At 48.8% G+C, this 24188-nt stretch overlaps 1 protein-coding gene across 5 annotated transcripts in view; it reads left to right on the top strand.

Annotated features, from left to right (window-relative positions):
- Positions 1-24188, top strand: part of SLC24A3 (solute carrier family 24 member 3) — a 167880-nt gene that overhangs the window by 117897 nt on the left and 25795 nt on the right. For 3 of the 5 annotated variants that reach the window (XM_061461777.1, XM_061461774.1, XM_061461775.1), the window contains exons 7-10: positions 15349-15423; positions 19652-19677; positions 21282-21335; positions 23728-23873. In XM_061461777.1, the coding sequence (XP_061317761.1) occupies positions 15349-15423; positions 19652-19677; positions 21282-21335; positions 23728-23873 (301 nt within the window). The remainder of the gene's footprint in view (positions 1-15348; positions 15424-19651; positions 19678-21281; positions 21336-23727; positions 23874-24188) is intronic. The other 2 variants (XM_061461778.1, XM_061461776.1) reach the window with 1 other exon arrangement.

A 24188-nucleotide genomic window follows, 5' to 3' on the forward strand; every position in this document is an offset into this window, starting at 1 on the left:
ATTTGTTTGAACACCAACTCAAACTGATTATTTTTCTAAGCCTTTAATGGCTCTTTTGTGCACACTTCTCAGAATAAATCAGAATAGACATCCCGTTGCTGGAACTGGGGAAGGAAAGTGTGATGCCCACACCTCTTTATGACACTACACAGCTAAAAACTGCACTGAAAGAGCGTTATTAAGGTTGAAAGTCAAACGCTGAAAAGTTAGAAAATAACAGAATTAAGGTTCCTTGTGCAACCTAAATTTGCCCCCCTGGTGTGTTCACATTATTATAGAGTCTTTAATTACAGGCTCCCATGCTGGTTTCCCCACAGGGTCCCTGCCACCCTCAGAGCACAGAATGGACTTGGCTCACTTAATGAGCAGCTTTCATTATTTAGTTTCTCTTCATTGTTCAGTGTGTGTCCTTCTGCCTTATTTACCCAGCTCTGATCACACCCTCTTCCAGAGGCAGAGTTATTAATTTCCTCTTGAACTTGTGCCGATCTCTATTGTATCTGAGCAGTTGATGAACAATTAATTAATTTCCCCCAAACCTCAGTGAGATGAAAGGATGTTTTAAAGATGGGGAAACAAAGCGCAGAGATTAAATACAAAAGAATAACTCGTCGTTTTAGAGGCCAATTAGAGCTGGCACGGGCCTGTTTTTCCCCTGAATGCATCGTGTCCTGTGGCATGCTTTTTGTTCAGAGGGCAGCTGCCTCTGGCTCCAGCTGCTGCTCCTGCTGCTCCAGCTCAGCACCGCACAAGGTTTTTCATGCTGGGCTGACTTTGGTTTAAGTGGCCACCTCAGTGTCCGTGCAGCCCAGCCCTCCTTGGGGGCATTCAGCTGCTTTATCCAGACGAGCCCTTCTTCTTCTTAGGTCCCAGCTCATGTTCCACCTTCTGCAAGGGGACACACAAAACGCCTCTGTCATAATGAGCCCTGGCTTCATCCCTGGGACCACTCTTCACTTGAATTAAGCAAGCGACTTAACTACTTCATCTCCTAGCATTTAGTGCTTGCTTTTGCTAGTGTGATGATGTTCCTTCTAAGCACTCAGATGTTCCTGGTTTCTTTCCATTTGATCTATACCCCAGACCTCCCTCATCCGTCCCCCATTTCTTGTGACTAGAGAGAAAAGCTTTCTCTGGACAGATTTTCTCACCAGATCATGAATCCACCCCATAGCTGTCTCTCAAGCATCCAGCTTTCCACCAGTCTAGATCCCATATTTCCACCAGAGGTCTAGACCCTTTCTCCTCTCCCCACCCCTCTGCTCTGTGGCTCCTTGACCCAGCTCTCTCCTAGCTAACTTCATCCATGGCAGAGAGGCACCTTTGGTGGTACAAGATCTTGCTCTAGAGTCAGGGCAGTCGCATTTCCTGCTGCTGTTGTCTCCGACAGCTGCAGACTTGGTGTGCCCCACGGGCAGTGGTGCTGGCGATGCATCTGCCCATACTCTCCCCTTGGCTGGAGGACCTCCCCACCCCTGCTTCGTAATCCCAGCAGAAACACAGCCATTGCAGGAGGTTTCCTTGTGGACACGTCTCTGAAGCTGCTCAAAGGCCTGCCTCACAGCTCCCATACCGAGAATGGCAAGTGTGAAGGGAAGTTCTCCTTGCCCCACACACACATCAGGTCTCAGGCGATGCTGCAACTCGATGCGACACACTCCTGTGCTGCTTGTCACCTCTGCCTTTGGAGTGGGAGGTTTTCTGTCCTCTGGTTGTGCTGGAAATGGGTGTCAGGAGCCCTGGGGGTCTGAGCTGCACTGCCTGCGGGCTCCCACGTGGGGTTTGCTGATCCACAGCTGAGCCCTGCCTGTCTTTGCCCTGGCTCATGTAGGAAGATGCTGCAGGGAGCTGGCACTGTGAGAAGGGGGAAAGTGCTTAGTGCTGAGCAGTCAGCCTGAAGTAGCTCAGGAGCAAGCTGGCAGAAGCTCTCGATCAAGGCAGTAATTAGAAAAGCTTTCACTTCATTTATGTATGTATTTAATTTTGAAAGTTTAAGGAATTCATCACCTTGGTTGCCCCAGTCCTGCAAGTTGCAGCCAAACTCATTTATGCAGACAGAGCTGCTCGCAGGATGGGTGTCTGAAAGCCACACAACTTGTTCATACCATCTGCTGTTAAGCCTCACTTTTTGGGTTTTCAAATCTCCGTGGTAGTGTTGTAATGCTCCTGAAGAGCTGGTCTCATACTAAAAAAAATAACTGATGCAGATGAAAATCAGCTTCAGTGCATCGTTGTGCTCCTTCTTCCTTTGTGGCCCAGCCAGAAAAGAACAAAGTTGGGCTGGAAACTGGATTGGTTTGGATGTCAGCAGACTGGAGAGATTAACCATGTGACTGTCGTGCGCCAGCCCAGAGCTGAAGCTGTGTGTTACAAACTCTGGGGAAGGATTAACAAATGCAAGCAAGCAAAATTGATTTAAACAACCATAAGACATTCTGTTAGTGTTAAGCATTATAACCCCCTTGTGTCCCTTTGTTGTTAAACAGTGCTGAAAATTGGAAGAAGTTTCAGATCCAGTGTAAGTCAGAAGCACCTCTACCCATCAGACCCTTACAAGCTGGTGGGGTTCTTACTGATTTCAAAACCAAGGTGGTTCTAGATTATGTAAAAACTCTGTGCCATGACATGTTACTGCAAAGTAGAAATGTGTGCTTCAGTAGCCTGAAAGAGACTTGATTTTCAATCCAGTCGGTGCTGATGACGCTTTGGGAGTTGCCAGTGGGGATTCTGGGCTGGAAGGACCTTTTAGTCTTTTGTCTTTCTGTCTTTTCTCACTGATGTGAGCAATGAAACCTCCTGAGGTCTTGATCCTTGGCACAGGAGGAGCAGTGTTCTCAAAGTGACGGTCGATGCAGGCTGCCTGCGTTTCTGATGATCAAACCGCCTGTGAAGGCTGGATTTTCTAAACTAGCCCAGGTCTCTTTATCTTAAACTGGGTCTCTGGAAACTGAAGAACTCAGCCTCTGATGGGTTGGGAAATCTCTGACCAAGGCATATTTAGAGAGATGCATAACATTTACCATTCTGAACGGCTGGGTGCAGCCAGCTTGGTTGTGGCACTGAGCCTTAGCATCCTCCTTTCTTCTTGCATCTTGTTGTAGTATTCTGCTGATGTCTTATGGGCACACACACCAAGGAAGATTTGCCTTATTTTATCCAGGCAGTAGGTGCAATTTTTAAGGCACAGATAGTTTTAGTATGGAAATATGCAACGAATGGTCCTGATTTCCCAAATGCTGATGTAGAGCGGGTGGGATGTGTGTTTCATCACTTGTCCATAGGCCTGTGACACTAATGCATGTCCTCTCAATTGTACAGCTAAGTCCTATAACCCAAACATTGTTTATTTAGCTGCTGTGTCTGCTCTGCTTTCTACTGGCAAAGAGAGGATATGAGAAAGGAAGAGAATGTTGCAAGAGATGAAATGGTAGCAGATGCAGCCCTTCAAACCTAAGTTCAGTAGCACTTTCTGGGGCTGCATGCTTGATAGCAGGGATGGGATACAGGCGTGGGGTCTGCAGTCTGTGTTCTGATGGATTGTGTCAGCCTTTTTCCATGACACTGAAACAACAGCGCGTGGGGAGCTCGACCTTAGCCCAGGGTCCCCTCCAAGCCCCAGTCGCTCTGTCCTGGCTTCTCTCACTCTTGTGTTTGTGCTTCAGTTTCTCCCCTCCTTCCACTGCCCTCTCATCGTCCTTGGCAGCGAGGATGTGCGATTCTCGGAAGCAGTCAGCGCTTGCTTAATTCAGCTCTCGTTCAAGCCAGCACAAGCAGAGTTTGTTCAGTTCTGGAAATTCCCCCGTCCAGACTCTCCTCTTTTTTGCAGCTCTGCCGCTCTCTCCTGCATGCCATCCAGTCCTCCTCTGTCCTCAGCCAGCACTAAACTCTGCAGCCTTTTGCCATGGTGCAGAAGAGAGTGATGGATGAGGTTAGTGACAAGTGCTTAAGTGGAAGCAGCATAACCATGAGTTGCAAGTCACTGGCATTAAACAGTGGTTTTTAATCTGCACAGCTTAACTTGCTAGTTCCCATTTGACTGCTGTTTTCCAGTTGAGTTCTACTTTTCCCATTTCACCTTTCCCCAGAACAAGCCAGCCTGCTCAGGGTGGAGCAGGGGACCATGGATGCAGAATTATGCCCCAGATGTTCTTGGTTTTTTTAGAGGCTATTCCAGTTATTTCTTCTGTCAGAGGGTCTCATGAGTGGCCAGGCATCATTTCTTAATACACTGGAGTGAAAAAGGACTACACTGACCATCTGAACTGCCTCATGCTCCAGTGGTATTCTTTTACCTGAGGAAATAAGCTAAATTGAGAAGGCTCTCCTGTGCCGGAGTCATGGTAAACCCTTGTGTAAGCTTGAGAATCCCTCTCAAAATCATCAGCTGGTGTGCACTGAGTTTTATCTCAGTGTGAAAATATACCTGAGAGTTTTATAGGAGCTGCAGTTCCATTTCCTCAGGTGAGGAAACAGAACAGAGATTTAATAACCAGGTAGAACATTGTTTATTGAAGAGACTGGGACATTTGTAATCTATTTTTACTCTAGTTCTGTCATACAGATACCCTGCTTGTATCTTAATCTTTTAAGGCCTAATTTCACTGACAGCTTGGACTGGACTCATGACCGACCTTCGGCTTCATGATTGGTTTCATGGCTTTTTTCTTTCCTTCTCTTGGATTGTTGAGTTTGGGGAAGGGAGAGCTGGGGTTTTTGTTCATGGGTCTGTGGCCATCGGTGGAAAACAGGTAAAACTGCAGCGAAGTAGTTTAAGGAGAACTTAATGTGAAGTGCTGGGGCTGTGTGCTGCTCTCATAGACTGTGGTACAATGGGGTTTTGTGCTGGCAACATGTTTCAGTGACTGCAGGCCTGCTCTTTCACTGGTAGAAGGAAAAGCAAGAAAGGGACACAGTAATAAGCCAGACAAGGATCCCGCACTGAGACTTCCACTGAAGACAGAATTTGTCCAGAAGTCACCGCTGTGGTTCGGATGGGAGCATAGAACCTCTGGCACAGCCACGTGCACGTGAAACCCGGGTGTTGGAAGAGCAGCGGGTGGGTGCTTCCCGCTGTCCCACAGGAAGTCAGGCAGGAAGAAAGCAGCATAGACTGCAGAGAGGGCAGAAAGCTGTCGTGGAGTTTCAGGACAGAGAAGCACCAGTTAATATAGAGGTGCTGGCCAAGGGGCTTCTGAGAGGCTGCAGCCTGTCTGTATGCCAGTATAAAGGCCTTGCACACCCCCGGGATTAGGCGGATGCTCCCTGCTGCAGGAGCAGTGAGTAGAGCTGCAGCCTCGGCTCCCTTCCCTGCTGCTGCTTGGGCAGGCAGCTGAATGGGCTCCTCTGCCTCTTGTATCCTTCTCTGTGTTTTATCAGAGCTATCGAGGAGGATGTTCACCCACTGTAAAAGCAGCAGAGTGCTCCTTTTCCCTGGGGTTTTCCTGCTGGAATGTTTGTCACTGGCAGACAGCAGAGCAACTCTGAGTGACACCACAAGTTAGATTCCTTTCCAGCTGCCCCTTTAACACAAATGTTACCTTTGGAATTGAGGACTTGTGGATTTATAGCAAATTTGTACCCAGTGTGTGAGCAGACATGGTTTGTGTTAACCAGAAAACATTAAAAAGTGACTTTGTCCTGTTCTCTGTGAGTGTCATGTCTTGCCTCCATGATGCTGCTACATAGCAGCATCCTGTGTGTGGTGAATAAGCTCTGTCAGACGTACCTGTTACACCATAAACCTTTTGGTCTCCTTTTGGAGAGGTCTGATGAGCTCTGCAAGCCTTTTGTCTTGTGGTTTGTGGTGCCAGGCACCTGGCATCTGCATCTAAGTCAAACCAGAAAGGTCAGTGGGACAGGACGTACTGATGAGGTTTTTTACCTATAAGGTCCTTGTTGCTGTTGTGGTAGCACCTGCAGCCTCTGTCATGAATTAGGACTCCACAGTACTGTGTGTTATGCAAATACAGAGCCAGAACACAGAGCTCTTGAGCCTGACAGCTTCTGACCAGAGGGTATGGTGAGAGACAGCAGGAGGGACCGAGCGGGCAGAGGGGGAGGCATGAGGACACCGTGATGGGGCAGCGATGTGGACACAGCAAGCCGCATCAGCCTTAACACATGGTGGGTGATTTAAGGGCTGTGCGGGCACAGAGAGGGCTTGGCACTGGTAAAGTGTTTACAGGAAGCTCCTCTCGGGTCGAGGGACAACAGACGGTACTCACGGAAGACTCTTCTTCAGGAAGATGCGATGGGGACTGGTGTGATGGACAGATCAGGTGCCAGGATTGCTGTCTGGATGGGGAATGATCCAGGACTGCTCTGGCCATCACAGACGTTGCTGTGGTGGTTTTATATTAGCATTTCGAAACCTTCACAGAGTTACATTCAGTGGTAGGATACAAACGGGAGAGGCAACCAAAGCTGGAAATGGATTCTTGTCAGCATCAAAATAAGTCTAGTTCCTAATCACCGTTAAACACCATTACTGTTTGAAGTCAGGTTTTCTCTCTCACAGTTCACACACAGATCAACACTATGGACTTACCATTGGTAGGATTATTTCTTAAATAGTTTGTAGTGCAAAAGCAAGAGAAATCACAAAATCCATTTTTATGTCTGGCACGGCCAGTCTGAGGAAACTGGGAAATGTTCACCCTGTGTATACCTTCCTGTACCACTGTCCTTGAATCCTGCTGTGAGTCCTGCCTGGAATTGCAGGCAATGTCTGCAAATGCAGGTCTTTGGGGTCCTGCTGCCTTGGCTCTGCGGGAATCTGAAAAAGACATGCTGATCTGAATAACTCATGGGCAATTATGAGTGCCAGTTGAGCAGGGAAATATTTTTGGCTTTGTCCTGAGGTCTGGAGAATGTCCACTGCTTCCATTCTGAGAATGTCACAGAGACAGATTGCTGCCACAGTAATGAAAATATCAAGAGCTGCTTAAAAAAAGCAAATATTCTTGGGGAAATAATGAGAATAAATTGAGCTGGTCCACAATGTACGAGCTGGGAGCTGGAGCAGCGGCTGAACCCTGGAGAGGATGGCTCGCCAGTGGTAAAATTAGGGGGCTGGTAATTGGAAGGAAGCTTTCCTCTCAGTGAGTCCATTAGATCAGAGCTGCTTAGCAATTACTGGCTTAGAGAGAAATGGATTTTAAGGCCTGGATTTCTTTGAGCCCAACCTGTGTTTGTGTTTTATGTTTTGCTGAACTTGTCGGGAAGGCGTTCAGTGTTGGTCAGAGCCCCGAGCAAGCCTGGTGTCTTTGCCAGGAGGTACTTGGGAAAGGTTGTGCTCAGGGCACTGAGCTGGATGCTGGCAGTGTCCTGGGACACTGGGACAGCCATGACCCTGGCGAGCAGGGAGCCCGCACCGCATGCTGGGTCAGCACCGCGGGGTGCAGGAGGGAGCGCTGCCGTCTGCTCCGGGTGGTTCAGTCCAGGACATCCTGCTGTGCTCTGTCCCGCACAGGAGGCTGTCGCTGACGCTGGCTGCCGGATGGTTTTCCAGGCAGGAGCCCGTCTCCAGTCTCAGCTGTTGCAGCGTGGTTGGGGATGGTGGCAGGGAGCGTGGGACCAGGCGCTCCCGCTGTGCTGTCGTGGGACAGCGCCTTGTGCCTTGGCAGCAGCCTCGCCTGGCCTGCCCCTTGCACTGGGGCTGCCCCAGCCCCAGCAGGAGCTTTCCCTTCCCTGCAGCTCCTGGGCCTCTGCAGCTCTCTGGGCCCAGCTCCTCGCAGAACGGGCAGAGGGGTTTGGGCTTTACTCCCAGTGATGGTTCTGCTCCCGCCACGGACCGGGCAGGAAAGCAGGAATAAGCATGGCTGACTCTCGGGTCCATGGCTGGGTCTGGCAGACAATCGCTGCGGGAGCAGCAGGGCCAGGGGAGGACACCCTGTGATCTCTGCTGTATTTGATTTGCAGCTAATGATTATTAGCTTCTGATTGACCGATTTGCTCATTGCAGGTAGGATTTAATAGTGCATAAAACAAGGGAAGTGTTGTGAAAATGAGCTTGTGGGTCCTGATGGTCAGGCAGTTGCTCTCTTTGCAGAAACTGCTGGGAGATGGCAGCAATTATCTCAGGAAATTCCTTTGTGCCTTATAGCTTCATTGCAGTCGCTATAGGACTGATATGCTGAGCAGTGAGAGAAAGTGCATGCAGAATATTAAACGCAGAGTTGCTATTTCCCACCTTCTGTTTGGTTATGACATTTCAAAACAGCACAAGGGCTGCAGGTGCTGAGTCACAGACACCCCCTTTAGCTCTCCCTTTGCAGTTTTTTGGCTGATTCTGTGTCTGAATTACGGAGAGGGTTGAAGTGCCACCAGAGGCTCACCACCCTCTAAGCCATACCAAGTCCTCGGTATGGGATTTCTAGCCCATGCCTCTTAGCTCAGGCAGAACCCTATGTTTTGCTGTGGGAATGATGCTGGTGAAAATGAGGCCAAGGTCAACCACCAGCTCTAGGGCTGGACCAATTCACAAAGGCTCAGGGACTTGCCTGCCGTAGCCTGACATATGGGGGCATCGCCTTGACCGCACATGTACCCATGCACAGACACACGCAGGGCCTGAGGAGCGGGACCAGGAGTGAGCCAGGCCGTATCATGACACCATCTCTGTGGTGGGCAGCAGCCGGAATGGTTGGTGCTGGTCTCTGTAACGACGAAGGGCTTTGAGGAACTGCCCCAGAGCTTTGCTCACATTCCAAAAAAAGCTCCATGATTTTTAAGTGCCACAATCTGTAGGAAGTGTAAGAATCCCTTTGCGTCTCTAATTCACACACATATCTCTCTAACTGCAGTGACCTTTCAGATTTGCATGAACCTGTATTCAGCCGAAGAAGGGGCAGCGGAACCTGTTAAATTGTACCAGAGCATGGTGAGGTGGGTTTTCTTCTGATTCCTGCCCAGCACTGACACAGATGACAAGCTGCTCAATTCAATAACTGGAATTTTGCAAGTGAAGCCCAGTTCTATAACATAAATAGATATATTTATGTTATATATAATATAAACATAGAAGGATCTGTCCTTGTAGGCAGGGTTTGCTGTATCTGATCAAGTAATTTCCCTCTCTCCCGTGTACCTGGTGGAGAAAATGTCTTGGTCATTTCGTGGGAAATATTTTGATTTTCTGCTTGGCCTGACTGAGCAGCTGTGACGGGAGGATGAGTTGGTTGGATTTGCGTAGGATCATTAAGATCCCATAATGATGTTTATTGCTGAGATAGCTGCCATTTATATTCATGCAAAGCAAGTAAATTAAAGCTCAGATGATATCACTGTTATTACTAATGACAGCAAAGCCCATCAGTAAGTGGAGATTTCGCAGTGGACTGTAGGTAATTCTCTTCCTGAATCTCTGGGCCTGCCAAAGCAGAGGTAGGCTGTGTGAGCCCAGTAGGCTCTCTTCAAAGGAATGCAGATTGGGTTGTTACTGGTGCCATGTTTGGACAGAGGAGGACTGGGAGCCACACAATACAAAGCGGCATCACTACCACATTCTGGGACTGTGTTGCATCCAAATGGGTGAACAGCAAAATACGTGTGTGCTATGAAGCTTCTCCCTCCCTAGATCTCTTCAGGTGTGGCTCAGATACTTCAGCTGATCAGCTCTGCTGTGACCAGTCTCTCTTCAGTGAGTTGAAGCAGTGTTGGGTTTGGGTGGTGGGAGGTAAAACCAGGGCTTTGCTGGGGACTGAATTCTGCAATCCAGGAGGAAGTGAAGTGCTGCTGAGTTTCATTTTCCCACCCTCTTCAGGATGAGATCTGGTACCTGAGGTAGAGCCCTTTTTATTGTTTTTATCATTCCAAATGCATAAGACATGTATTAGCTACAAACTACTGCCAGCCTGATTGCCCTGAGAACCTATCCCCAGGCTCCACCTGAGTTCACTACTTACTGTACCACTGGAAAGCAGTTACTTACCTTACTTTGACATGAGATCCTATTGTATTGTCGCAGGGCTAATGTGGAATAGTGCTTAACAGTAATGTCAGGACAACAGCGCCTTCTGGAGGGGACCCCACCGGGCTTGAAGAGCCATCCCTGGGCTCTGAGGGTCACTCCTGCGAACCGAGAGTGACGTGTGAGGAGGTTCCCAATGCGTGTCTTGCTGCAGCTGACGGGAGAGGCTGATACAACACAGGGCTGGCTGGCTGTGAGGTTACAGGGTGCCTGCAAGGTATCACAGTGAGCAAGAGTTTTGTCAGTCAGCACAGAGGAGCATTCAAAAACCAGATCCCAGCCTCTGTTAAGGTGGTGTAAGAGCTTCCCTAGCTGCGTCTGCATCAGAGAAGGGCAGTGTGAAGACTGACCCAGATCCTCTGCTTCTGGATGCCTTTTGACAAGCCCTTAATGAGAACTTGAATGTATGGAATGAAGACCTGAGGGAGCAGTATCTGCTGTGAAAGCACCCAGCTGCCTGCCTGCTCCTCTTGTCCCCAGCCTAGCAGAGCCTGGCAGTGGTACCTGTTCCCTTGGTTTCTTGTCTCTGAGGAGCAGGAAAGACAGCAGCAGGGAAAAGGATCTTGTGTTTCCTGCCCGCTCTCTCAACCTGTCATTCACCATTGCCAGGTAAGGCTGGCTCAGTTTGCATTCATCTTTCAGGTTGTAGCCAACCATTAAAAGATGCTTCTCCAGAAAAGAGCTTTTTGGCATCAGCACAGCCTCATTCAAACTGTGTGGAGTAAGATTCCAGACTGGTGATTAATTTGGAAACACTCTTGGACCCTAGAGCTGCACAGAAGGCCCACCCAAAATAGTGACCATGGTCAGTCACTAAGGAACACTTGGTTGTGGTGCAGTGCTGTAGGAGATATGTCTGTGTTAAAACTCTAATGAATTAGAGAAGTTCTATCATTTCCCTCTAAAACTCATGAGATACGGTCATCTTTGTCCAAAACCACGTTCTGCTGAATGGCAGCCTCTCTGTAAAGATCTAACATCAGTGAATCAAACTGCTCACGAGGAGCCAGCACTGCACATCAGCTGGGTGGGAGATGCATCAGCTGTGAGGCACTAAGCGGTGGGTTCACTGTCAGTACATTTCTGTTGATCTCCATAGACTCTTAAGGCTAATCACCACAGGGATTGACCTTAATCCTTTGACACCCTTGCCCAAGCATTCCCGTCTCTCCACATTAACAAATTAAGTTATTAGCTCTTAATACCTGAAAATCCAGACCTCTGTGCCAGAGGGTAACAGAGAAACAAGATTAGGAAGACTGCTTCCAAAGCCTAGCATTTCCTGGCAGCATTCATAGCTGATCACAACAGGCCATGAGAGGAGGAAAAGCTCTGGAGCAATTCAGAGTGAGAAAGATCCCTGAAGAACCTGGATGTACTTAGGCAATGTTCAGAATGTTTCCTCTGGAAAGTTGAACAGAGAAAATATCCAGCAGTCCATATCCTGTGGACTGCCCCATGCCTTTGCTAGCAGCAGCAGCACAAACATCTTTATGAGGGCAGCAGCAGCAGCCATGTTCTGCTTCACATGCTTCATCTGAGGCCCATCACCATAATGGGGAGAGCAGGTGAGTATTAGGCTTTAAAACAGCCAGCTCCATGGCCTCTGTCATGAGGCCATGACAGAGGCTTCATGACAGCAGAAGAGTTTCCACACTGCTAAGGAAGATGAAGCATTTGGAAGAGCGGAAGAGAGAAGGGTCAATTTTATAGAGGATAAATGGTGAAACCCTAGGATCGGGCATGGGTATATTGCCACTGAGCTAATTTGGGTACCAAGAGCTGCAGGTGCCAGTGTCTGATTTTCAGTGATTTTCTCCCTGGTGGCTTACCAGCATGTGTGTGTTAGGTGGAGGAGACTGTGTGTGCTGCATGGGGCTGCTGCTGCAGGAGTTGAGAACCACAGGAATCAAGCTGAAACTGATAAAATCTTGATTTCTCTGCTCTCCAGCCCTTTAGAAAGGGAAATAAGCATTCTGAGTAGTAAATGTTCTACATAAGAGTTTGCAGGGCAAAAGTTTACTGATGAGAAACCAAATGTCTAATACGGGTTGTTTTACCCATACGAATGATGCTGTGGCACGCAGATGAGCATGCACTGTGGGTCCTCATCTGTGTTGGACTTGTTGGGGGTTGATGTCATGTAAACCTGGATTAAAGAGCTCTTCCTTTCAGCTCTGGGGAAAGCTGGGTTCGGTCCCTACTGTATTAGTCAGGAGAGGGCTGAAGGCACTTGGTGAGAGTTTGTATTTCAGGTACTTTCTTTGAACAGAAGAAACGTGTAACCTGACAGTCAGTGGTTTTACAGCTGCCTCCTTATGCCTGGCTCCGAAAGGACCAGCTCTTCTGGATCGCAGTGTTGCTGATTTAAAACTCAAATTTGGTCATGTTTTTACCCAGGCTGATTGCATCCCTGATTTCCTTTCTGCCTTAGTCTGCTAAAACGTAATTGAAGTGGTTTCCAGTGCATTAAGATTTTTGTGGAGTCCTTGGTTGCTGCAAAACTATATGTCACAACTTAGGCACTGAAGGTCTTACTAGTCATAACCAGGCTGCACGGTTCTTGTCAGCAGGCTGAAAGTACTGCCATTGCCCTCCGTGCTGATTGCTGCTTTTACCCTTGGTGCGCAGTTACCTTTTGTGCACAGCTTTCCTGTATCAGATTGTTCTTCCCAGTGATCAAATGATTCAAAGACTTCCATTCAGCGACTCGAATCCTAAGAAGGGCCGAGATTTAATTGCCCCATAGTTACTGTGTCGGGGAGACCTACTAGGGCTGTGAAATGTGAGCAGCCTGTACAAGTCCTAGGCACAACCATGTTCCCTGCAATCCCATCTGAAATCAGAATCAGAATCCTTGTGATTCCCACAGCATCTTGGTCTGTGACACTTGTGCATGAGGTTCCTGCTAAATAGATGCGTTTAAGCATCTGGATCTCTTGTGTGTTCATTCAGGTGTCTGAGGAAAATTCCCTTCAAAATCACTGTAGAATATCAGAGAGCAGGAGAGATACTGGTTTGACTCACAGTAACTAGGACATCTTGCTTTCAGAGGTATTCTGTGCTGCATGGTGACACCCCTTATACTCAGGAGAGAGTTTGTTAGGTAGAATAGCAGCAGTTGCCTGTTCATATGGGGTTTGTTATTTGTTTCATAAATGTAATTTTTATTATGCAGAACTCAAGTTTACAGCTATAAAATCCCTGCCAGCATCCATGCTGTGCACATGACCTTAAGCTGCATCATAAAAGCTACGTAAGAGTGGAATAATTTTATAATTTTATAAACTCTCTTACAAATCAATCAAAATGAAGGGCCCAGTATGTATAAGATGTGAAATTTAATTAAGGATCTCTGAATAGAATTATGAACCCAAATCTGGGTTTCTGCATTTGGAAGTTTCTTTCATAAAGCATCTCTATTCATCTGTCCCTACATGCACTGAATGTATTGTCAGTTGGTATGTATCTAATCTGACGCAAGGACTTTAAAGGCCTGTTTTTCTATTTTAGATAGGAGCTTTTTACATGTGAATGGTTGCATAAAGAGCCTTTACACTGGGCATAAATAGCATCCACTTTAAAAAGCCATAGTTTGAAAAAGCTGCAGAGACCTAAGTATAATGGTCAGTATGTTTTTACAGTGTTTGTTTTGCCAGCAGTTCTGAAAAAAAAACACAGTATTGTAAGACGTAATATGCAGAGAAATCCACAAAATTAGTTTTTAAATAGGACCTTTCTTTAGCTATCATAGAAATGAAAATCAGATTACTGTTTGTTTGTCTGGATTCATGCACGAGCATGGCTGGAAGATGTGGTCAGAAAATTCACATATACCTTCAGGGGCCAGATCCAAATGAGTGTAAATGGGCCACCTACCTCCCTGCGGTTTACACCTGTGAAGGATGTGACCCACAGGGTTTGAAATGCACTCTGGAAATGGGAGATAAACATTTGAGGGGAAGCTTCCACTCGGGGGACTTCCTAGGGCTGCAAAAAACCACAATCATACTGAAGATGTTACCACCGCGTTCCTGCTCTTCATCTGCCCTTTTGCATACCACTGATGAAGTTGAAGGCTGGCTTCCTCACTGGTGTTTCTTTTCTCTGAGAGCTGAATTGCAGGCACATTCAGCCTACAGCAGGGATTCCTCCTCGTTTCTGTGGCTGTTGTGGTTTAAGCCCAGCCAGTAACTCAGGATCACAGAGCTGCTCGCTTACTCCCTGCTTTTGTCCCCCCCAGCTTTGGAAGGTGTCAAGTGAGCTGCACAGCAGTCCCATCTTATCTTCAGTTGCATGTAAATACCTGGGGCTTGTTCTTAATGCTTTGCTAGAGTGTTAACTTGAGTATTTGTCCCAGAGCCTGTGCAAATGCACACAAAACCGTAGTGATACCTGTCAGTGCAGTGGGTGAAGCCATGGCTTTGCTGACGTTCTGGTAATACTTAGAGTGTTGGGGATCTGGCTGCTCTGTGCTGTCAGACTGTTTTGCAGTGCAGCTTCTGTTGCTTAAGTAATCCTCTCCTGAATGAGTCAGCATGGGTCAAGTTGACATTTTTAGCAAGGACAAGCCCATCATCCAGCATTCTAAGTATCTTGGAAACCCAGCGCATGGATGCCAGTAGCTGGACTTGGGGTGGACATAGGCATGTGGTGGTAAGGCAGTGATGGGGAGGACCCTGCCTGCTGGGTCACTGCATACCTTGCACTCATGCTCAATGTTTGGGTTGGTTGGGGATAATTAATACAAGAAGCAGATGGGAGCTGACAGGGCTGTTATCTCCTGTGACCGTTACCCACAGGATGCTTGTTGCTGAGTGTCAGCGCTGGCCCAGAACGGGCCTGTGGGTGAGCTGAGCCCTTCCCACTGCCTAGGCAGCAGCAGCTCCCCCAGCCTCCTCTGTGGCAGGTCACCCTGTGCCTGCCTCTGACCAGACCTGTGGCCAGCTCAGCCTGCAGGGACTGCTGCTGCAGGCTCTGTGTGTGTATGGGGGGGGCATTTCAGGGGGAAAAGGACGTCAGGTAGCTGAGCTCCTGGGAGACTCCTCTGTCATCCCTGAATACTTGGGGCTCAATTCCCGCTTCCATGGTTTTGACAGCACTGGTGTGATTTAGCGTGTTGGCAGCTTTGCAGTGGAAGCCACCTGCTGCCCATGACCTTGCACCTCTTACCCCTTGGACTAGGCCATCCCCCCCTCTCCTTGCTGCCCGTTGTTCAAGCCGGTGCGTTTCCGGGCTTGGGGCTGCTCTTCGTGTCCTAGCACGTGTGCGGGCAGCTTACGCGGGATGACACAACAGCGTTGCTTGGGCACACGCTGCCAGCGTGGCGGCCGCGGCTGAGGGCCTGGCTGACACCCTCTCTTTGCCTCTTTTCTCAGGTCGTTGCGCTGTCGTCGTGGAGTCTCTTGAGAGATTCAATCTACTACACACTGTCTGTCGTTGCACTCATTGTGGTAAGTTTCTCAAAGTTATTCTTCTGTGGGAGCCCCCGTGCCTATTGCCACCCGTAAAGGGAACCTGCTAAGAAATGGATCTTGTAACTAAGATCCTAGCCCCAGGACTCATGGAAAAATGTACTCGTGATGTTGACTTCTGTATGTCAGCAGGAAGGGAGCTTTAGGGTCAGGAGACAAACGCTTGCATTTCTGAAGTTTGCACTACTTTCATTAGTCACCGTTTCAACAATGTGTTTTATTTTGCCTTCATCCTGCACGGGCCTGTATGCCATACCTGCTCTGTAGGTGCAAAGGCCTCTAGCTGTCTCAAACAAAGGGTTTGTCTCAACACGTTTATATCTTTATTCCCTTTACTGCAAGATGAACCTTTTTGCATCCGATAAAAAATAACTTTTCTGTGTGCCCTCATACCAACAAGTGTTGCTGAACAGCAAACTTGGGCACACCCACACACCATAATAAACTGCATTGCACAGGTTAAAGACATCTGGCAGGCGTTCTCCTAGTTTGCTCCGCAGGCAGCACAGATGTGGGCAGCTGCCTGGCAGCCCTCTGGGGTTTAGGTCAGGCGTTCCATTTATTGCTTGGTGGCAGACAAGGTGAAGACCTGTTGGCTGTCACTGGGTCTTACATTCTTTAAGCAAGGCAGGTTTTTTCCAGGGCCGGTTCCTCCTCATGGTTGTCAGCTGCTTCAGGATGTTGAGAACCATTCCCAGTTGTTCTCTTCTGTTGGGAGTGTACCCTAAGTCTCAGGTTGGCTTCTCTCCAGATGTTCCCCCACTCTTCTGCTCTTATCAGCTGTGAGGTTCAAGGTCCTTCATGCAGCCAGGGCAGCAGGACTGTGCAACTCCAGGGTTTACTGGAGGCTTGAAGGTGTTGCCAGAACTCCTGTGTTAGAGCACTGATGGGCAGCTGATGTGGCTTGGGAGATGTGGAGTGCATCCCACGTCTCTTCAGCCTTACTCCACAGCAGTCATTGCAAATGACTTCCAAATACCTGCTAGAGAAAAAACAGAGAAAGGCTGGAGCAAGGGAAAGCATGTAAAATGGTTAAAAGTGTAGCTTCCAGCTGATTTACCAACCCTTTTATATGCAATATTGCTCTTCATTTGATAGAAAATGAGGATTTCTCCTTTCAAATAAGGCTTCAGTTTAAGAAGTTTCTCCTCCCCATCACTCACCGGAGGACCCCTGACTTCAGGATCTTTCCTGTCCTTTTAAGGCAGAATCAAATTTAGGTGGCAGCGCATTGTTATTCAAATACTGACTCTCCAGTCCCTGGTGGCTCAGCCTGGAGACAAGCCACCGGCTCCATGTACTGTGTTGCACAACCTGCATCTGTTCCTGCTTTGTTAGGTTTCTGTGCGCCTTAAATTTTAGAAGGTGCTTAAATGCTTTGCCATCTAGGGATGTTTTGCCATATCAGGGCACTGAGACTTCTCTGCAGCTTGAATACAATCATTTCTTGAGGAATGATGCTGCTTGTAGAAGGTTGCTCTCACACTACTTTAAACAGCAGTTTGTGTTGCTGCAGTGTAGAGTGCACTCCACTGGCGTCTTTCCTAATCATAAATACACCTACGGGGAAATAAATACATTCCAGCCAATGTTGAGATTCAGGAACTTTAAAAAGCTTGATATTCCGCTGGGTCAATCACTGTGACTTTGTCACCTTCTGTTTCCCCTGGCAAAGGAATTGCAGGGCTGTAGTAATAAATAGCAGAGCAGTACAAATTCACCAGGCTGTTTGATAAGAATGAGTGAACTCTAAATCACAGAGATGAGAAGTGGCTCAGCTGCACCCTCCACGCTTACCTCACCTTCATTCAGCCCTCTGATATTTTATTTTAACTTTAAAACAATATTGCAGTGCTGCCTTGCCTTGCTGTAGGGCTTGGAGGGCTGCTACTCCTTCTTTCCCTCGAAAGGAAAATGATGCTTATGTATCCTAACATGAAGGGACGTGGTCAGAGTCATTAGGGACAAAAGTGTGATGGATGCTATTTATGGTTACAAAGGTCAACACACACGCTTTCGTGTCCCATCACACCGGCAGAGTGTAACCCAAAACAGGCCTTGTCAGATTAGATCAGACTGACTGGGAGCTGTAACTTACAGTATTTTGTGGTCATGTTTTCTTCCAGTGATCATAGAATCACAGAACAGTCAGGGTTGGAAAGGACCTTAAGATCATCCAGTTCCAACCCCACTGCCATAGGCAGGGACACCTCCCACTAAACCATGTCACCCAAGGCTCCATCCAACCTGGCCTTGAGCACCACCAGGGATGGAGCATTCACAGCTTCCTTGAGCAACCCATTCCAGTGCCTCAGCACCCTCACAGGAAAGAATTTCCTCCTTATATCCAATCTAAACTTCCCCTGTTTAAGTTTTAACCCGTTACCCCATGTCCTATCACTACAGGCCCTCATGAAGAGTCCCTCCCCAGCATCCTTGTAGCCCCCTTCAGATACTGGAAGGCTGCTGTGAGGTCTCCATGCAGCTTCTCTTCTCCAGGCAGTCCTTGATCATCCTCGTGGCCTCCTCTGGACTTGTTCCAACAGTTCCATGTCCTTTTTATGTTGAGGACACCAGAACTGCACACAGTGCCCCCCGTGAGGTCTCACGAGAGCAGAGCAGAGGGGCAGGATCACCTCCTTTGATCAATGTAACGATTGCTTGGTGCTGGCTGCCATGTAGAAGTTGCTACTTGCAGGCTACAGAGCTGAAGGGACGTGTTTCACCGTGCTTTCAGAGGCTCACTCCCTTTCATAGAATCATAGAATCCCAAGACAGGGGAATGGCTTGAACCTGCCTGAGGGGAGACTGAGCTGAGCTCTTAGGCAGAAGCTCTTCCCTGTGAGGGTGCTGAGGCGCTGGCACAGGGTGCCCAGAGAAGCTGTGGCTGCCCCATCCCTGGCAGTGTTCAAGGCCAGGTTGGACACAGGGGCTTGGAGCAAGCTGCTCTAGTGGAAGGGGTCCCTGCCCGTGGCAGGGGTTGGAGCAGGAGGAGCTTTGAGGTCCCTTCAACCGGAACGATTCCGTGATTCTGTTCCGTGATTCTCTGACCGTCTGAAGGGGAAGGAGGCGTGGGGGGAGAGGGGTGCTGCCGGAAGGGGGGTGGCAGCCCCCCTGCTCCCAGCATGGCCGGTGATGGTGATGGTGATGGTGATGGTGATGGAGGGCGGGCTGAGAAGAGACCAGCTGTGGAGCACTGCGGCCACCTGCCGGTCACATCCCAACATCTGGTTCTGGAGCCCCCGGGAGCCAGGCGCGGTGGGGCAGCCCCCTCACCGCGCTGCGCTGGCAGGGCTGTACAGTCCACAGTGTGGGTCCAGCGGTCAGTCAGTGTGCGTGAGGAGTGTGGGTCCAGCGGTCAGTCAGTGTGAGTGAGGAGTGTGGGGCAGGGGTCAGTCAGTGTGAGTGAGGAGTGTGGGGCAGGGGTCAGTCAGTGTGAGTGAGGAGTGTGGGGCAGGGGTCAGTCAGTGTGAGTGAGGAGTGTGGGGCAGGGGTCAGTCAGTGTGAGTGAGGGGTGTGGGGCAGGGGTCAGTCAGTGTGAGTGAGGGGTGTGGGGCAGGGGTCAGTCAGTGTGCGTGAGGAGTGTGGGGCAGGGGTCAGTCAGTGTGAGTGAGGAGTGTGGGGCAGGGGTCAGTCAGTGTGAGTGAGGGGTGTGGGGCAGGGGTCAGTCAGTGTGCGTGAGGAGTGTGGGGCAGGGGTCAGTCAGTGTGAGTGAGGGGTGTGGGGCAGGGGTCAGTCAGTGTGAGTGAGGGGTGTGGGGCAGGGGTCAGTCAGTGTCAGGAAGAGCCGTGCGGGGCCGTTTGAGGCAGGGATGTGTCAGAGCAGCTCTGGAGCCGCTGGTACGTTTGTGTGCTGAGTGCCCGGTCACCACCGGGAGCAGGTCTGGGAAGGAGCCCGTGTCAGTGAGACCAGCCCGTGGGTCAGAGGTGCCGTCCTTCCCTCACTCACTTCTGCATCCCTGCTGCAGTAGCCCCAGATCCACAGGGACCTCCTGGGGTTTGGGAGGGAGAACCTGCCTGCCTTTGGTGGGTGAGAGGAGCTAAGGGCTGGGCAGGAGGGCTGTACCAAACTAGACCAGAGCATGATCCCATTGCCCTGAGCCCTTGGTTGCTCTGCCTGCTCTGTCCCCTGCTCGGGTGATGAAGGGCTGGTAAATCAGCTGTGATTTTGTATATAACATGCCTGTTCTTAAACCTTTTCTCCACAGTTTATTTATGACGAAAAGGTTTCCTGGTAAGTGAATCCCTTTTCTTGTCTTATTTCTGGTTGTGCCACAAAACCCTGCAGTAAGGAGGGCTCAGGGTTAACCCTGCAATAAGGAGGGGGAAGCTGAAAAGCTCTGCAGGGTGATTCAGGGAGCAGTTTCCTGCTGCATGAGAAACCTCAGCACAGGATGGGCCAGAATGATTCATTTTCTGAGCCAGAGAGGAAAGCCTGGGTGCACGTCACTCAGGATTCCCGGTGCAGTGGCGGCAGTTGGTGCCCTCTGCCCTCAGCCCAGGAATGCAGAGGCGGAGGCTGATGCTTAGGCGCAGTGTGCCATGGATGTCAGGCACCTGGGAATATACAGAGCTGCCCGAGCAGTCAGTGAATGTGTTCCAGGAGTTGGATTTTTAATAATAACTCCAAAGGCAATATTAATGAGCAAATGACCAGTTTAAATAAAGAAATGCATATATGTTAATATCCCCATGAATGTGCTTAAATGTTCTGCAGTAGGTATGGTAGGCTTGGAGGGCTTCAAACACTTTCAGAAGTGTGCTTCCGGTTGTTTTGCTTTCATGGTTTTGTTTGCAGCACCTCTAAGGGCTTGTACAGTAACAGTGGCAGCTTTGATTCCACTCTTGGCCAGTATAACTTAGATTGCAAGCACTAGAGGGAGTCAGGCTTTTGGGGTTGCGTGTTTTCTTAAACGTGGTCTCGCCAGGGATTGTTTCCTTTCAGAGGAGCGTTTCTGAAGCAGAGTTTTGCAACTGCCTGTTTTCCTTTGCTTTGTTTTTGTTTCTTAACTAAAACTGACTTGAGGTCCAATTGTAGTTGACTGTGCCCTTCAACTAAAACACATCAATGTGAAAGCTGAAAGTTTAGTGCAATGTCTCAAAATCCTTAAAGAGAAAATGGCCCATGAGTTTTAGTATATAGCAGTCTGATAGCGGATGATTTCCACCAGGACTAGCAGTTAGCCCTAAGGAACTGTACAGAATACAGCATTTTGATCAATGAAAAAGATTACCTAGAAACAAGTTCTAAAAGTCATACTGTATTTTTTTTTCATATACATTTCATTAGTTTGACACAGAAACAGTGGAGGAAAACCCACCAGTATCTAATCAGCAGCTTAAACTGCTGCCTGCTGCGTTCTCAGTGGGTACACAGCAGCAGTAGTGAAAGAGCAGCCAGCACTTGTTCACTTTGTCTCAGCATGAGCAGTGTGCTTAAGCATGCCCCAAAAACCCGACAACCTGCTTTACACCAATGCAGGCAGGGCAGGATGACTTCTCCCCTCTTCTGCCACAGCGCCCACAGGTATTGCCCTTACAGAAATGTTTGTGTTCCTGAGGTGTGTGATTTGTTCACTGAACTTCTGGGTTGGGTCACTTGTTCTTAGCTGACAGGTTAACTTGGCCAAGTAAAACTGGAGCAGAAGTCAAGAAGACAAAGGAGGCGTCACACAGGTGTGTGTGAGCTATCTCCTTATACATCCCCTTTTCTAGTGGTGTGTTAAGACAGCCCCAGAGGGTCAAGCCTTGGTGTGACAGATGGGGGAATGGGTGAACTTGGGCAGCTGAGTGATGTGCCCTGCGCTGATGTGTTTTCTGTGTCGCTCTTGTTTGCAGGTGGGAGTCCTTAGTCTTGGTGCTGATGTATATCATCTACATCGTTATCATGAAGTAAGTCAGATGCACCCTCCGCTTGTTTAGGTTGTGAGGCTCCATGCTCCAGAGCTTTTCCAAAGGTTCCAGAGGTAATTAAAGAGAGCCGCAGGCTTTGGGCAGGACATTCATTGGCTCACGCAGCTTGCACACCAGCAGCACCTCCAATAGCAGAGGTTAAAGCACTTTGCCCTGCCATGTAGTTATCTCTAATTTGTCCTGGTGAGGAAGGAAGGGGCTGTTTGTCCCCATAGTACAGCTCCAAGGATTGGGCATCTGAAGGCCTACACCAGTGCATGCAGCTCTGGCAACAGACAGGAGCTGGAAGCTACTGTACAGCAGGAAAACTATGACATAGTTGGGCACTGGTCAGTGACCTGCTATATCTGTTAAACACACACAAGTCTATGGGGCTAGGTGGGATTCACCCAGGGGTGCTGAGGGAGCTGGTGGAAGTGCTCCCCAAGCCAGTTCCCGTCATTTATCAGCAATGCTTCAGGCAGAGCGACTGGAAAGCTGCTTGTGGAAAAGGACCTGGGGTGGTAGTCAACGGGCAGCTGAACATGAGCAGCTTGTTCCCAGGCAGCCAAGAAGCCCCCAGCATCCTAGCCTGTATCAGCCCCAGTGCGGCAGCAGGGCCAGGGCAGTGTTCGTCCCCATGTGCTGGGCACTGGTGAGGCTGCACCTCAAATCCTGTGTTCAGTTCTGGGACACTGAGGTACTGGAGCAGGGCCAGAGATGGGCAATGGAGCTGGTGCAGGGCCTGGAGCACAAGTATGATGGGGAATGGCTGTGGGACCTGGGGGGTTCAGTCTGGAGAAGAGAAGGCTCAGAGGGAGCTCTATCACTCTCTACAATGGCCTGAAAGTACCTGTAGTGAGGTGGGGTCAGTCTCTTCTTCCAAGTAATAAGTGTTAGGACAAAAGGAAATGGCCTCAAGGTGTGGGAGGGGAGGTTTAGACTGGAGATTAGAAACAACTTCTTCAAAAAAAGGGTGATCAAGTATTGGAACAGGCTGCCCAGGGCAGTGCTGGAGCCACTGTCTCTGGACATATTTAAAAGACATGTAGATGTGACACTCAGGAACATGGTTTAGTGGTGGCCTTGGCAGTGCAGGGTTAAGGGTCAGACTCGATGATCTTAAAGGTCTTTTCCTCCCCAAACGATACTGTGCTTTGCGGCTCTTGCCTGTGTGAGCCGACCAAAGCTAATGCAGCAAGCCTGTGGCAGAGCAGGGAACCGAATCCACCTCTGGGTGCCCGCAAAGCAGCCGCTTCTGATTTTGCTTTAACATGCCTCCTCAGAAATAAAACCATGGGGGATTCCAGTCTACTCTTTATGGGTGCAGACCACCACACAATTTGTTCTTGCTTTCGGGGAGACCCACAGTAAAACTGCAGCACAATCAGCATTGGTTTTCTGAGCATCTGACCTGTGTAACTTCTTTCACACAAATCCATGCTAGCAAAGTTAATCTGCTCTGCTGTTAGGTTCCCCACCTCCTGCCTTGGTTTTAAAAGCCAGTGGAAAGGAAGCCCAAATTTAAACTGGAACATTCAACAAAACCTACCGTCTGCCAAGCACACCAGTGGCCTTGTCTCAACAAGTCAGAGTTCAGATTTGTTTTGAAATGATGAATAAAGTAAATATTGTGAGAGCAATTCTCAGTAAGAACAGCAAAACACCCAGGCTGGGTTGAAGGGAACACGAGGCAGAATTCATCTCACTTCTTGTAACTAGAAACTTTTTCTTTAACCTGGAGGGTAGCTTCACCCTTGCAACAATGAATGGATGAGCAAACCAGTTGTAATGTCTGAATCAAGAATGGATTCTTTTTCTGAAAGCAATGCTGTAGTGTGAGCAGATGTTTCAGACCTGTTTGGGCATAGCTAGGATGGCTGTTGGCCTGTCGTCCAGGTGTTCACAGTGGTCTACCATTGCCTTTGAGTGTCGTGGTGAGATCATGGCTCATGTTCCTGTCAGCTGCTGGCTACTTGAAATCCAATAAGAAATTTTAATTTTTTTCACCCCAAAGTGGAAGCAGACCTTAGCACGTGTCATGTTCCTGTGGTGGATCACAGGTAAAACAACGCTCGAGCTCAGTGTGATTGTGTGATTAAAAACAAAAATGTGGATGATGACAAGTAATCCTTATTTGCTATACAGAATGTTAATTACACATAGCACATAAGCATGCATGCCATTCCAGATTCCTGTCTTGTATTTTTCATAGCCTTCTGGGTGTGGAGAAATTGCATCATAGCCGTATTGTGGCTGGATTCCGAACCAAAGGGATTTTCTTCCCTTCCATAGCTGAATCACACTGTATATAAGCCTAGGAAAGGAAGGTTGTCAAGAAATGCACACAGAAGCAGCAAAGGTCTATATGGAGTTTGTTTCATTTGTACAGGTACAACTCAACCATACATCACTGCTTTGAAAGGAAGACAAAGAACTCGGCAAATATGGTGAATGGTTTAGCAAATAACACAGAAATGGATGATAACAGCAACTGCGATGCCACAGTGGTGTTACTAAAGAAAGGTAACTGTTCCAGTAAGTCACCCTGCTCGCTTGCATCATTCTCAAATGTTTACACGTTCGTCTGCTAGTCACGGGCTGTGGGCTGCTGCTGTCTTTCCAGCCATGGAACAGGCAGGGTCCTTCTGTAATGCCCCCGCCAGATGGCCATGGCTCCTGTGCCTGGGGGTGCAGTGTGGTCACCCAGTGACCACATCCTGGAAGCAGCTCAGGCCTCCTCTGGGTGATTCCTAGCACTGGAGAAGTGCCTGGCTGAAAGGACTCCTCCAGCTTCAAGCCTGACTTGCCTAGGGTCTGCTTCTTTAGATCCTTATAGCCATGCCATTGTGA

Source organism: Pezoporus flaviventris, unplaced genomic scaffold (genome assembly GCF_033815535.1).
Source record: "Pezoporus flaviventris isolate CSIRO_AGI_PZ_B2104156 unplaced genomic scaffold, CSIRO_AGI_Pfla_v1 ptg000031l, whole genome shotgun sequence".
Classification (NCBI taxonomy): Eukaryota; Metazoa; Chordata; class Aves; order Psittaciformes; family Psittacidae; genus Pezoporus; species Pezoporus flaviventris.